The sequence below is a fragment of the Pyricularia oryzae genome, chromosome 5, assembly GCF_000002495.2.
Source record: "Pyricularia oryzae 70-15 chromosome 5, whole genome shotgun sequence".
In the NCBI taxonomy this organism is placed as follows: Eukaryota; Fungi; Ascomycota; class Sordariomycetes; order Magnaporthales; family Pyriculariaceae; genus Pyricularia; species Pyricularia oryzae.
The window spans coordinates 4,247,900-4,260,936 of record NC_017852.1 but is presented as its reverse complement, the minus strand read 5'-3'; the positions used below and the strand labels follow the sequence as shown (position 1 = coordinate 4,260,936).

Here is a 13,037-nt window from a genome sequence, read left to right as displayed (position 1 = left end):
TCAAAGACGGGACCCTGGTGTCCTCATACAACTGGGTCAGTGGTGGACGAAGTGTAATCATAGTGCTCGGTACGGGGGAGGAAAACATGGTTCCATACCGGTGTGGCTCTTGAGCAGCGCGCCAAATACTACTACAGACTTGGGGGTAAACTTAAACCAGGACTACCGCCTCCTCCGTTGCGGCCTAGAAAGTTAGGCAATGACAATCGCCACTATGGCCATCCTGGCAACTCTCGAGACCGCCCCAGATTTCCCCGCACAGCACCAAATTGATGTTGCCGCTTGCGGAAGCACCACGGGGAGTCTGATTCGATTCATCAATAGCTGGGGGAAAATGTTTCGTATGCTTGTAGAGATCGTCGACGATAGGGTCTTCCTGATCCGGAGAGAGAGAGAGAGAGAGAGAATTCCCCTACGGAGCTTATCCCGGACATACAAGGCTTCGGTCAGTCATTCCTAGAAAACTACGCTACATGGGATTCCGACGTAAGGGCACGAAGTGACATCAGCGAACGGTGAGGTACCGGTTCGGAAACCTGAGGTTCCTCGTCCGCTTTGACGGAGAAGGGTATCGTCCTGGCGATGACGAGCCGGCGCGGGCCCGGAGAACGGAGAATCACGTGGGCAACCAGACCAATTCGCACATCTCTGCTCATGATTTGGCCGAGAGTATGCGCCGCGCCAGCGTCTCGGTCGAAACTGAGGTCGACAGGGATGTGATCAAGATCCAGAAGTCTGGCGCACTGGTCGCTCAGGACATGGTCCTTGATCTCAAGACCCGCAGCAAGAACAAAGATCAGCTCGATAAGATGATGGACGCAGAGTTGCAGCGTCTCTGGGTCTCACGCGTGCAAAACATTTATCCTGGCCATTCACAGAGATGGCTTGTTCAACGACATTCGACCCATGGACGTCAAGGCTAAGATCGACCAATAAGGAATCGACCAACAGTGACGCTCTAACAAAACTTGCGGCGCTCGTCCATAGCATCATCGCTCTGGCGCGGGCCCAACCGGATCCAAAGATTTAGGTCTGTCGCTCAGAGGCTGGTATGCTCGAGAAGCGTCGGCAGGTGGAGGGTCTCGCAAATGCCCTATCGCAAGAGACTAGGAAGAGATGGATCGGCAGCTCAGCAGGAGGAAGGTTGGACGGGAACTGATGGGATGAAAAGGACCATGACAGCGACCGCCGTTGGGACGAGGAACTCGGCGACTTTGCTGCCGCAGGGTCCCTCGAGGAATTGCGGGTACTGTGGTCGGTGAAAGTACGACCTATTTAAGATGTTAGATCGAAAGGTTTGTTTCGGCATGTGCAAAAAATATCGCATCACAATGAAGTTTGATTTGATGCTCATATCAAATTTGCGTTTGTTGGCTTTTGAGTTTCGGGGCACGAGTACCAAGAATGGGAAGCTGTAGCTACAGATCACTGGTATGGTGATTATCTAAGCCCAGTAATTCCTTGACAGTGCGCAGGACAGGTCAGAACAAGTCCAGGGTAAAGTCAACAAAAAAGGGTTTCGCCGAGTAATTACAGTACACTAGGTACCTACCTTAGGTACCTAGGTAGCTCACTAATAGCGATAAAAAAAAACTCCAAATCATTACCCGCGGGCAGCACTCCTGTGGTTTTACCCGATCTACGGAGAATTAACCTTTTCGCAAATGGACCGTATTGTGCCAGCAATTTTCTACTGTGACATTCGTACTCCGTACCGTATGCAGCTAAACTACAGCCGCGAATATCTTGCTCAATTCGGAGCAAACCTACTGTACCTTGCGCGCCAGTCCGCCCATTTGCCCTCCCCACATGGTACAGTTACTAAGCTGTATCACATCGGGAGATCAACCGACTTGACGGGATCGGATCCCCGTCGAGTCGTTTAACTTGTTCGCCATTTGTGAAAATTATTCAGTCATTCAGTCACATGGGAATCCCAAGCTATCCCAAGCTGCTAGTAAGTTCTATAGTACCTACCGTACTTAACTACCTATCTCGTAACCTGGAAGCGATGACTAAGGTGATCTGTAGATCTACCAAACTATTACCAGGTTCTAGTGGCTAGGTAGCTACCGCTAGATGATAAATTCGTACAATATCCCAACAAGCAAAACTGTGCTGTGAAAAGCAAACACAAAACGGGGTGAGTGACTGGGTTGTTTTGACGTGCAGGGTCAACTTCCCCTCATGGACCAGACTGGAACTTTTATATTGGGTCTGATGCGATACTGTACTGTTGTTACTGTGCAGTAATCAAATTTCAATATCCAAAATGGCGGGCGTGCATGACACAGAATTCCAGCTTCCCAAGACGGACTTTGGAGTGGCCGCATGTGCATGCAAATGGACCCATAGTGATCAGGAGATTTGGCTTGGCACCTGTTACCCTACCAAGCCTGTCTACCCACCAACGTGCTAAGTAAGTAGGTAGAGCTTTTTGTTAGTAAGAGACGCCCACCGCCTTGGAATCTTTACCGAGTCCTTTTCGTGGGTTGTATTGTGTACAGTAGAGGGGAAAAGGAAAAAAAAAGGGGATCGCTGGCTCCATTGAAGAGGGAATTGTTCTTTTTGAAGGCGCTCTATTCAGTGACCCTGGAGCTATTTGGAAAATTCCCTGATATCCGTGCCACTGTAACCAATCGAGCCTCGCCTATGCGAGTCTAGTCTTCAGCTGCTTCCCCCATGTTCTCTGTAGCCTCTGTACTGACAGCAAATAAATGGACCTAATTGATCCAAATACCAAGCCACATTCTGGGTTTGGCGCCGAATAAAAAAAAAGATCTCAGCTCCGAGAAAACATAAAAATGAAAAATAAAAACAAAAATTCAACGAGGCCCATAAGAAGCCGAAAAGGCCGACCAATAAGGTCACACCACCGCCAAGACAACTGCAAGGTTCTCACAGGAACACGAAAAAAAGGCACAAGATTTCAAGTGCATGCGCCAGGGGTGTTTACTTGGCTTGACTCTCTCCACAGCAGGAATTGAGGAGGGGCACAGCGGCCAGCGAGCCCGCCCAATCCGCGACTCCGCCTCCATGCCGTGCCTGGCTTTTGCTTGTTTTTCCCGAACCTCCTTTGCATTCCAAAAGTCAAGACCCAGTGTCCCCACCCTGCTTCAGTCCCCATCCCCAAGCTTTCTTTTGTCCTTCCCTCGCGTCAATCGCGGCCATATCCCAGCTGCATTTCTCGGCTTCTTCTTGTTGTTGTTGTTTTTTGTTCCCTCAAGCATATCAGGGGAACCCCATCACGCTCGTTTGTATAATCGTTTTATTTTTTTTGGTGGCCGTTTTGTTTTGATTCTGGGGCGGTTTTTTTTTTTTTTGCCCCCCTTTCCATCCTACGATTTTTGCTCTCTGTGTGAATTTGGCGCAACATCCTGGGTATCCAGGCTCGGTTTGGAACAGCGGTTGCATTAGCACAGCCGGATTTCATCAAACTCTCCCAGCATTGACTCGGTCTCCCTGGACAGAGTTAATCGCACGAACGATTTGAGCACCGACGGGGATAATAGCGAATACCTACACCAGTCCGTCCATCTGGGAAATAATATTAGCGAGAAGCAACGAAACCAGTCAACCAAACCACTTTTTGTGCCGGGACGCGACATTGTGGTCTCTAACGGCTTCCCGCACACTGCCGCCCCCTTTTGATCCAGACCCTCGACCCGATCCCCACCTTTGTTGCTCTCGGGACCGTTCAAGCGAGACCCGTGCAAGCAAGTACCGCGCCGCCCGAAGACTGTCGTCTCACTTGGTTCAAACGAACGATCACCTGGTCCAGCTACCTAGGTACCTACGCACAGAGACAAGCGCAAAGACGCACGTCCGGTTGGTTAATCGACTTTTCTAGCCCGCACACGCACGACGCACGCCTACCAAATCTACGTTTGACAGCCGCCTTGACGTGTCGAAACAAAAAGGGAGAGAGAAAAAAAAAACACCATATCACACAGGGCGAAGAGACTAAGGGTTGTCCGGCGGACGTGACTGGGGAAGACAACCCGACCTGCCCTCAAAGATCACGACATTGTTGGGAAAAACAATTCGACGACAAGCTGCGAATACCTACAAACGCGTTTTACTGCCGACAACCTCTGTCGGACTGTGAACATCCCCTGACTAGCCGTACGATCTGTCTGCTGCACTGTGGATTTGTCGTGTTACGAAAGCTATAGTGTGCTGCTAGAGCACATCCACAACATTCACCATGGGTATGTATAGACAAGCTAGATATAGCTAAGAGCTTCCATCTCATCCAAACACCAGAAAGTGCTCAATGCTGACATCCTGTCCGCGGCATAGAAACATTCGTCCCATTCTCTACCCTCCCCGCCTGTGCAGGGCAATGCGGTCCTCTATTCGATGCCAACGGAGCCTGCGCACCCGCCGGAGTCACATCGGCGCCCGCCGCTATCGCCTCGTGCTTCTGCTCCAACCCGAAAGTCGCACCATTCAGCGCCGGCACGGCCGGTGTCTGCGATAACGCATGCGCCGCCAGCCCGACCGATTTTGGTAGCATCCGGAACTGGTTCACGTCATTCTGCGCGAATCCGGCCACCGTTACCGGCATCGGTAGCGGTCAAAATGGTGCTTCAACCTCAACGGCTGTGCCGGGGCAAAGTAACAATGGGGATTGGTGAGTGGTTTTTCTTTGTCGCTTCTCAAAGCTAGTTTGTGTTGTCAGACATGTCAACAGTTGGCTGACCGGTTCTTGTTTCCTCATCATGCAGGCTGTCGAGTCATTGGCAATGGGTTGTCATGATTGTAATTCTCGTCGTCGGAATATCATGCATCTGGATTGGCGCCTGCGTCTGGCGTCGCCGTTACATACGCAAGAGGGATCGACAGTACGCGCTTGGCAAGCGTCTAGGCGAAGCCGGTGTTGGCGCCAACGCCGGCCAGCAGGGAACCACAAACTCCGCAAATGGCAACATGTCGTCACGGTCCGTCCACGTCCCGTCTGCCGGCATGTTCGACGCCGCGCCCATATCCTCGGCCGCACATTACGGCCCCGAAACGGAAAAGGAGAAGCAAGCGAGGATGAAGAAGAAGTGGAACCCAACTGCAAGGACATGATGACTCGGTCTTGTCTCTTTGTCCCTCTCACGCATGCATCTTTTCCCATCCTCGATCTGCGGGGCCCGCATTTTAATGATCTTGAAGTTCTAAATCGGAGTCGATGGAGTTTTTTTTTTTCTGAATTCACCCCATGTTCCCATTTTCAGGTGTCTGGTTCTGTCTGGTGGAAATTTTCCCCTGTTAGATTCACTTTTTCGTCGACTAACATACCCCCCCATTGTTCACACTCTCCACATTTTTCTCCATTTTGGCATTTTGGCGCTGTGAGGATCGGCGTTGTGTCCTTTACCATCTTTTGTTTTCAGGCTTCTCATAATTGGTGCTCCTAAGAATTGGGGAGACTTTTGCTCATCGTTCTTTTTGGCGTCATCTTGCAAAAAAGGTAGGGGGAAGAATACTCATCAGTGCCCCCTTGTGTATAGCCTTCGTGTTCCCTGGGATCACCTACGCAAGCCCGCAAAAAAAACAAAAACAAAAAAGACCCGAAGCGAACCGGAGAAAAGAATAATAGAGTGCATCGAGACTAAGCCGCTGATCCTGTGGCTCGCTTGTCGGGGTCGGTCAATTTTGTCGACACTATTCTCGGCGATCAATATATCACATTTATGGAGCTGTTGAACTTTGATTTCAGTTTTCAGTTAGTCTGGTCTCCGCAATACGATTGGTACGGTATGTCGTCGTCATCAAGATTCTCGCGAGTGATTACTTCTTCCCTGTCGAAGGAAATCGAAGAGCCTGACTCTCTACACATCCATGCACTAATCCCCAGTTGACCCTAGACAGCAACGGATGGATAGTCACACAGAATAACTTTGACAGCCATCAACTGTCCCAAAACACCAATTAGGGCAAGAATTCATACTAGTAATTATATATCATATGCGTAAAGTGATATAAACACTCTGGGATCCGCCTTTTTTTCTGTTATCTGAATTTCCGTCCCTTCAACCTTTCCCTAGAACCATATCCCAAGCCTCAAGTAACAATAATGCCTCTTTATGGTACATGCGGTAATATGCATGCAAGATAGAAATGACGAGGACAACATCAGGCAAAGCCTTCAAGTAACACTCACCCAGACGCCATCATGCCAAGACAAATGTCCGCTGAGCTTTGCAATTCTGACAAAAAGCCACCTAGTTCTTTTGCGACGACCCGTTAACGCCGACACCCTTTTGCATCCTGGCCTGCTCTTCGTCCGCATCCATGTAGAGGTCAATGAGGCAGCTAGCCGACCAAGCCTGTGTTGGGCACTGTTGAGATGGAGAAAAAAAATAGTTTAGCCACAAAGATCCCAAAATAGTGTACAAGTGAAATAAGATTGGAGTCAATTTTCAAACTTACCGAATCTCCACAGAATCCACCATCTTTCTGTGTCAGCTCCTGCAGACCAGCCCAAGGGCTCTCTTTGATCATGGCCTTGCAGCCCATCAGACGCCTTGTGACCTGCTGGAACGCCTCGGTGGCCGCGCTCTCACCATCTTCAGCCGAATGTGTGCGTTTGAGAAGGAACTTGAGCAGCGCGCGCAGGAAGAATCCTGTCGGCCACAACCACTCCGGTCCTTGATGGTAGTTCCTGCCCTTTGATGTTGCAAAGTCGGTGCTGTCTTCGCTGTTCACGTAGTAAGGTCTGTAATTAAGGTCCGCCGGGTCCAGAGTTGCCATGCCCTGAGGACCGCGAAGCACCTGGTCGGCAATGCAGAGCGCGTGCATGGCGTGGGCTTCGTCGAACAGGTCTGGTGCAACCGTCATCGCGATGGGGAAGTTCGGCCTGAGTTGGTAGTCCTCATACTCCTTGCCGGATCGGTACAGGTCCTTGTAGATGCCACGACGGTTGATGACGGATGGGTTGACATCGTACTTCGAGTCCTCCGACGGATCGAGCGGGACAAAATAGCAGCGCTCAAAGTTGGACTTGACAAGCTCGGCCCAGTCCGCATACGACACGTCCACGTTGACACTCTTGGGGTCCTGATCGGGACCGACGGCAGCCTTGCTCACACCGCTGTATGGAAACTCGCCCGATGAGTGCAGCTTGGCTACCCACTTGACTGTGCTGTACATCAAACCTGTGATCTCGACGGCTGCGCCATCGCGGGGGGTGCCGGGAACTCCCTTGGACCCAGCCTTTTCGCTCTCACCCATCTTGTCCATCCAAGTACCGCAGTTGAACTGGTTGCCACCGAGAACAAATCCCGTGTCCCAATCGACTTTAACCTCGAGATCAAAGCCTTTATCGCTCATTTGCATATCCAAACTGGGTCCGGCATTGGCTTCGCGGAAAGACATTCCACTCGCGTGACGCTGCAGAGCCTCTTGTATGATGTCCCGGATAGTGCTCTGTGTGGAGTAGGCACGAGAATCTTCAGCGTCAAAGTATGTATCGTCATAAGGAAGGAAACGACGCTTCACCTTCTCGTCCAGCAGGGAAAGGCCGTTTGGCACCAAGCGAGTGTAGTCTTGGATACACTGCAGGAAGAACCAGATTGAATCGCGGGCATTGTATCGGGGTGTACGTCCAGCACCTAGTAGGTTGGGAATCATGCCGTGCTTGAGAACACTTGCAAAGGCGAGTATGTGTTCCCGGGCCTCATCGAATCTTCCCGTGCCGAGGAACAGGCCTCTCAGCGAGATAAAAATGTCTCTGCCCCAGCATCTTGCCCAATCGACAGCAAAGTGCGGCAAGCCAGCAGCCAACGAGGGGACCAGATGGTCGGGATAGAGCGACGCCGATTTGACAATACCCGTCTCCTGTGTACTGACCATGGCAAGACTCTTGAGAAACCACTGACCCTTGGCCACATTCTCATTCATCAGCGAAACGCTACGTTCAAAGCAGGCCATGTACGCCGTACGCATGACCAGGGCAAAGTAGCGAGGAAGTAGGAAGCTTGGGATGCCACGAATGGCATCGAAGCGATCCTTCAGCCATCGCGTAGGCTTTTCGAGTCGAGAGAACTCTGGTGTCTTTGAGGCACGCTCAAGTCGACCGATGATGAAGTCCAAAGCCCACTGGCCTTCGCGGAGGTTCTGGCACAAGGGGTGGGCGAGGTTGTTGTCGCGGATTATACCCTCAAGGAGACTCCACCAACCCTGGAGACCGGCGTATACAAGGTTGCCATGACCAGGTATACCGTAGACGCCGTCGCTTCCCCCGCTCCAGTCGCGCTCTTCGGCCTCGCATCGGTACATCATAAAGTTCATGTCGATTAGGTTCAGTCCGGCAAAGGCATCCTGCGCTTGCGAAGTAACATAAGTGTCCAGACCGGCCGAGTGCTCGGCGGCAGGGATGTAGGTTTCAAACAAGGCAATACTGCCAGGGGGGAACCGATCACGAACGGTGATGACCGTGTCGCTGCCCTTGACTTCCATGCGAATGCCAGGCAGGTCAATCACACGGCTGGGAAGTCCGCGAAGATGTTTCTTGTCTTCCAACACATTCTTCCTCGCTTCCTCGCTGTCGTCCACCTCGAGTGTCCAACTACCCAGGTGCCTGACCTTGGTTCCCGTGAGATGAACGGGATTGAAGGCACCGTTGCCGTTGCCATATCCGGGATAGGCAGTGTGGGCAATGAGGAAGTATCCCTTCCGTGACTGGGGGTGCACCCTGTGGACTGTAATGTACTGATCCTCATGGTGGATATGCGTCTCATCATATCCATCCTTGCCCATCAGAGTGTGAATTTGGTTCATGAGCTTTTTCAGCCCGCCAATTCCACCTTTGCCGCTTCCGACCTTAACTTCACGAGCAGATGACTCGGAGGTGTATAGGCGGGTCTCATTGACCAGGTCTACGAGCTTGGGATAGATTTCGTCATAGCCCATGACGCTACCGGTGGCACTCGCGCACATGCTGACCAGTGCAGCGTTGGGTAGAGTATCTCTCGCATCGCGCTTCTGTGCTGGAACCTCGTTGTCATGAGTGCAATCCATGAAGAGAGCCTGAACGGGCGACGGTTTGATGCGGCGAATGATCTCCCGCGAGGACCACATTTCATCCGTCGTTCCACCATTAACCTGGGGTGATTGGGGGTGCGGCGAGGTCGGCGAGGCGTCGCCCCTAGAAACCTCGTCTACCTCGAAGCTACCAATCGGGCGACCGCCATGGCGATGAACGAGACGACTGAGTTCGCCAGTGCTCCATGCCTGCATGGCTTCTCGGATCAACGAGCTCAGCCCGAGTCGCTTCACAAAGACGTAGTCCATTTCCTCGCTTCCAGTGAAGAGCTCACCACACACGTACAGGTCGGGGCGCACTCGCCTAGCCTCATCCAGTATGTGCTCGGCGACATGGATAGGCGTGGAATGCGCGTTGTCGATACGGAAACCAGCAAAGTATTTGGCGAGCATTCGCGAGTACTTTGTCATCCGATCCCAAAGGTATGGGCTGTCCTCAGGACCAGCGCCATAGCGCAGCTTAACACAATCGCCCCAAACAATGACCTCGCGACGAAGGTAGACACGGGAATCTGGTCCTGCGTTGTCAACGAGAGCGTTTCCACCCCATACCCAGCCATTGTTGACGAGGACGAGATCCTCCTTCTTGTGCTTGGCCGTCTTCTCGTTTCGGGGTAGACGGGTGAAGTAAGTCTCCACTAGTGGGTTTGCCTCGTTTATCGGTCCCAGCTTCGGGCCGTGCTCGTCCAAACGTACGTACTTGATCCGATTGAAAGTCTGCTCAAGAATCTCGGCACTGTCCTTGTCGTACTCTTCGTAGAAGGGTACATTGACGGCCTGAAGAATTTCGATCATCTTCTGCCGAGCAGCACCAGAGTCTGGACCTTGGTGACCCTCAGGTCGCCCGAGCAGCGCATCTAGCACGCCAGCAGCTACTTCCGGTACCACCTTTCGCCTGAACCGCTCACCCATCCGGTCAGTTCCTGAAAGGCCATACTTGATGACAAACTGTGCCCGTTCTGACAAGCTGGCGGACTTGAGGCCGGCAGGACCCTCAGTACCAAGGGAGCCGTCGGGGAAGGAGCCTTTTCCGGCAGCCCAGGCTTCCGCGGCGACTTCCGCGTTGGATTCCACGTCTACGACATAGTACTCCCACATGCGGATGGCGCTGATGACCTCCTTCTTGACAGCATCCATGATGGCCAGAACATCAGCCTCTGACTTGACCTCTGTCGGCAGACCGAGCTTAGCCAGGTTGAAGCCAAGCTCGAGAAGTTTGGTATCGATGAGGAATGGCAGCTCAAGCCATGGCGCCGTTGTCAAATTGTAGCCAGCCTCAGGATGCTCCAGGAGCCATTCGCTGTTGTCCGCGGTGTGATTCAAGACAATGTCGGTCAAGCTCAGTAGAGAATGGTTCTTCTCCAGACTGTCGACAAGTTTCTTAATGTCCTTCTCACCCTCGGGGAAGCATTCTGGGTCCCAGCTGAGCTGATCGTACAGACTGTATGGTGAATTGGAAGTTCCGCGTGTCTGCAGCGGTGTGAAATGAATCATGTTGTAACCGCGGTCGCTAATCCCTCGAAGGTGACGCTCCCAGTCATTGGGGTATTTGCCCATGAACTTGCTAATGACTGAGAAGATTGACAAGGCGGGCAGAGGCAGCGGCCGCCCGTCGAGCTGCAGCCTCGGTGCGACATCGATGTAGTACAGCTGTGTCTTGTTCTTGTCGGTCGATGATGGTGAGGAATCGGCACCTGCAGTCTGCTCGAGCTCAGGAAGCTTGGCGTAGGTGGTGTAGAAGGCATAAGCGCCAGGCAGGTGGACAGGTATCGAGATTTCGATTGTTCGATTGAAGTCGGGCACAAGCCTGTGGGAAGATGGTTTTAGTCTCTTGTCGGGCCACTACTCCACATTTGCCAGGATGGAAAACAGAAGCAACGAAGCCAGCTGCTCAACATCATTCCTAGCTTGAATCGATCCCGAAAGAGGTGTCTTGCTTACTTGAACTCTCGGAACTGATCTCTGCGAAACTCTACTCCTGGCTCCGGAATATTTACCCACAAGCTGCCTTGACGACAGATGCTCGAAGTGCCCTCTATGGCAAACCTGATGGTAAACGGCTCGTTCGACTTAGGCGCGAGGTAAATGTACTCGCCCTGGACTTGGGGCGACCCATCGTCGTTGAGAGGTAGGTAGTACACCTCGTTGGAAATCATTGTCCTTGGTATCATGTCGGAGAGAGAAGCGGGCAAGACTGGAGCCCCGCGTAAGGAGATATAAATACAGTAGGTGGAGTAGCGGCCTGGGGGAGCTCCAACACTAATCCCGCCTCAACGGGTTCCACATGTGGGTGCGATCCAAACTGCTGCAAGGTTTGCAAGACGTTTGAGCGCGGGCTCTGAGTGGTGTCGGCGGCAGACAGCAAAGCAATGAAAAAAAGCAATGTAGCGAGTTGTAGCGTAATCTTGAAAAGAGGGAAATAACTAGGCCAGATTCAAAATCGATCAAAATGTTTTGCGGAATCAATCAGGTCATTCGGCTAAGGTCTGTTCCTAGACGGACCAAGTGGTGCGTTCGTTTGTTGTATGTGTTAGGTTTCGTTGACGTCGTCGCAAGTTGAGGCCGTGCAGAGATGGATGGTAAGCGTCGCGTCGATGTCGCAAGAGAAAGCCTCAAGACATCGGGGGAGGGGAAAGATCAGTGCGAGGCGTTTTACCTGCCAAATTTCTCAGGAACGAGCAAAGCATCGACTGAAAAGGCAACTGCAAGCAGCAGAGCTCCAAGGTTTTATGGGGGTGGCACAAAACGGCGCATTAAAACAATAAAAACAAGATAGCTTGCAGCTACCAGAGCTAAGTCTAGAACTACCTAGTCTCGAGGATAGCCTTGTCTATCGGGTAGCTCCATGCTCCGAGTGAGCCGGGATCATTGAGATTGGATGGATGGGCATGGAAGCAGGCATCCTCACCGACTGGCAGGTCGTTTCGAGCGACACCACGTATGCCCGTGAGCCGTCAAGTCGTGGTTTGTGCGACAAGCAGGAAGTACCACCACCATACGTGCTCGATTTGCTAGCTCCTTGCACACCTGAAGCTAATTCTCTCAACCCGCCAGGGGCCAGCAAACGTTGCTGGGACTATCAGACACATGGCCGGCATATGAAATCCACTCTCAATCGCCGATCGCTGTTACTTTTTTCTGTTACTGTTGTCGCTGTCGCCCTCTTGGCCTCCCTCTCTCTTTCATCTTCTATTGATGGCTCTTGCACCATACGAGGGTAAACCACCCCACCATTATCCGTCAGGTTAAGACAGGATCAAACGCTGTTTATCTTTCCAGGCAGGTACCTAATGTACCTAGGTATCTTGCCTGACTGCTCTCGATAATCCTGGCCTAGTCCGCGGCGGAAGGTTTCACGCACTAACCGGTAGAGTTTAGCTCGTCTTTCTCGTCTAGGTAGGTACCATGAAGTTATTGACTTGAAGACCCGACAAGACGGTGACCTAGTGGTGGCTTGGCAACCTTGGCTGGCCTTACCGGCTTGTTCAACAGCCTTTACAAGCGCCAGGCAGACCAGGACAGCCTTCAGGGCTGCATCGTTTGTCCGAGATTTCTGAGAGGTCCTTGTTCGCGATTGCAACCATGGGATGTTTGTATTGAATCAACCGTTTTGCATCATCAGAACGTGATTGACACGCGGGCACGGCTACCCCCCACCAGTATTTGGTTCGCGCCCACCCAGCTCGGTGGGTTGATAGCTCTTAGCCCACTGACCCCCAAGCTTGCCCCGCCGCTCTGTGCTGAACGGCGCATCCCGAGCTACCCGCTCATCCATCCATCCAATTCGACTGTTTTTGACCTGCAATTGAAAACGAGCCAATTGAGAGAGGAAGGAGTTGGGACAAAATCTATTTTGTGCTAGTTGCCAGGTGCACCTGCTTCAAAAATAACCTCACCTTACCGGTCCAAACAATCCCAAGATTATCTACGATTGTTCGCACGAACTCGGTCTTTCCAGAGCGAAGCTACAATGAGAATGCGGCAGCGGCGATGAGACGAAA

At 52.1% G+C, this 13,037-nt stretch overlaps 3 protein-coding genes across 3 annotated transcripts; 2 read left to right on the top strand and 1 right to left on the bottom strand.

The window, feature by feature from the left end:
• Positions 1 to 214: 214 nt before the first annotated feature.
• On the top strand, positions 215 to 1,262 carry MGG_00061 (uncharacterized protein; the record flags this gene model as incomplete). The annotated part of the gene is made up of 3 exons (XM_003719032.1): positions 215 to 445; positions 510 to 831; positions 988 to 1,262. The coding sequence occupies 3 exons, from the start codon at positions 215 to 217 to the stop codon at positions 1,260 to 1,262; spliced, it is 828 nt and encodes a 275-aa protein (XP_003719080.1).
• Positions 1,263 to 2,902: 1,640 nt separating this feature from the next.
• MGG_00062 (uncharacterized protein) lies at positions 2,903 to 6,003 on the top strand. Its single transcript, XM_003719031.1, has 3 exons — positions 2,903 to 4,211; positions 4,303 to 4,636; positions 4,731 to 6,003. Exons 1-3 carry the CDS (start codon positions 4,208 to 4,210, stop codon positions 5,074 to 5,076), a joined length of 684 nt encoding a protein of 227 aa, XP_003719079.1. The 5' UTR covers positions 2,903 to 4,207; the 3' UTR covers positions 5,077 to 6,003.
• Positions 5,871 to 12,784, bottom strand: MGG_00063 (glycogen debranching enzymye). Its single transcript, XM_003719030.1, has 3 exons — positions 10,978 to 12,784; positions 6,424 to 10,843; positions 5,871 to 6,332 (listed from the first exon to the last, which is right to left on the bottom strand). Exons 1-3 carry the CDS (start codon positions 11,205 to 11,207, stop codon positions 6,216 to 6,218), a joined length of 4,767 nt encoding a protein of 1,588 aa, XP_003719078.1. The 5' UTR covers positions 11,208 to 12,784; the 3' UTR covers positions 5,871 to 6,215.
• Positions 12,785 to 13,037: the final 253 nt, after the last annotated feature.

Excerpts from the sequence above, each read along its gene's own strand:
- MGG_00062 (XM_003719031.1), top strand. Across the intron at positions 4,637-4,730 it reads CAAAGTAACAATGGGGATTG|GCTGTCGAGTCATTGGCAAT; the intron begins GTGAGTGGTTTT and ends CTCATCATGCAG.
- MGG_00063 (XM_003719030.1), bottom strand. The coding sequence starts at position 11,207 with ATGATACCAAGGACAATGATTTCCAACGAGGTGTACTACCTACCTCTC. Across the intron at positions 10,844-10,977 it reads GATCAGTTCCGAGAGTTCAA|GCTTGTGCCCGACTTCAATC; the intron begins GTAAGCAAGACA and ends ATCTTCCCACAG. Across the intron at positions 6,333-6,423 it reads GTGGATTCTGTGGAGATTCG|TGCCCAACACAGGCTTGGTC; the intron begins GTAAGTTTGAAA and ends CCATCTCAACAG.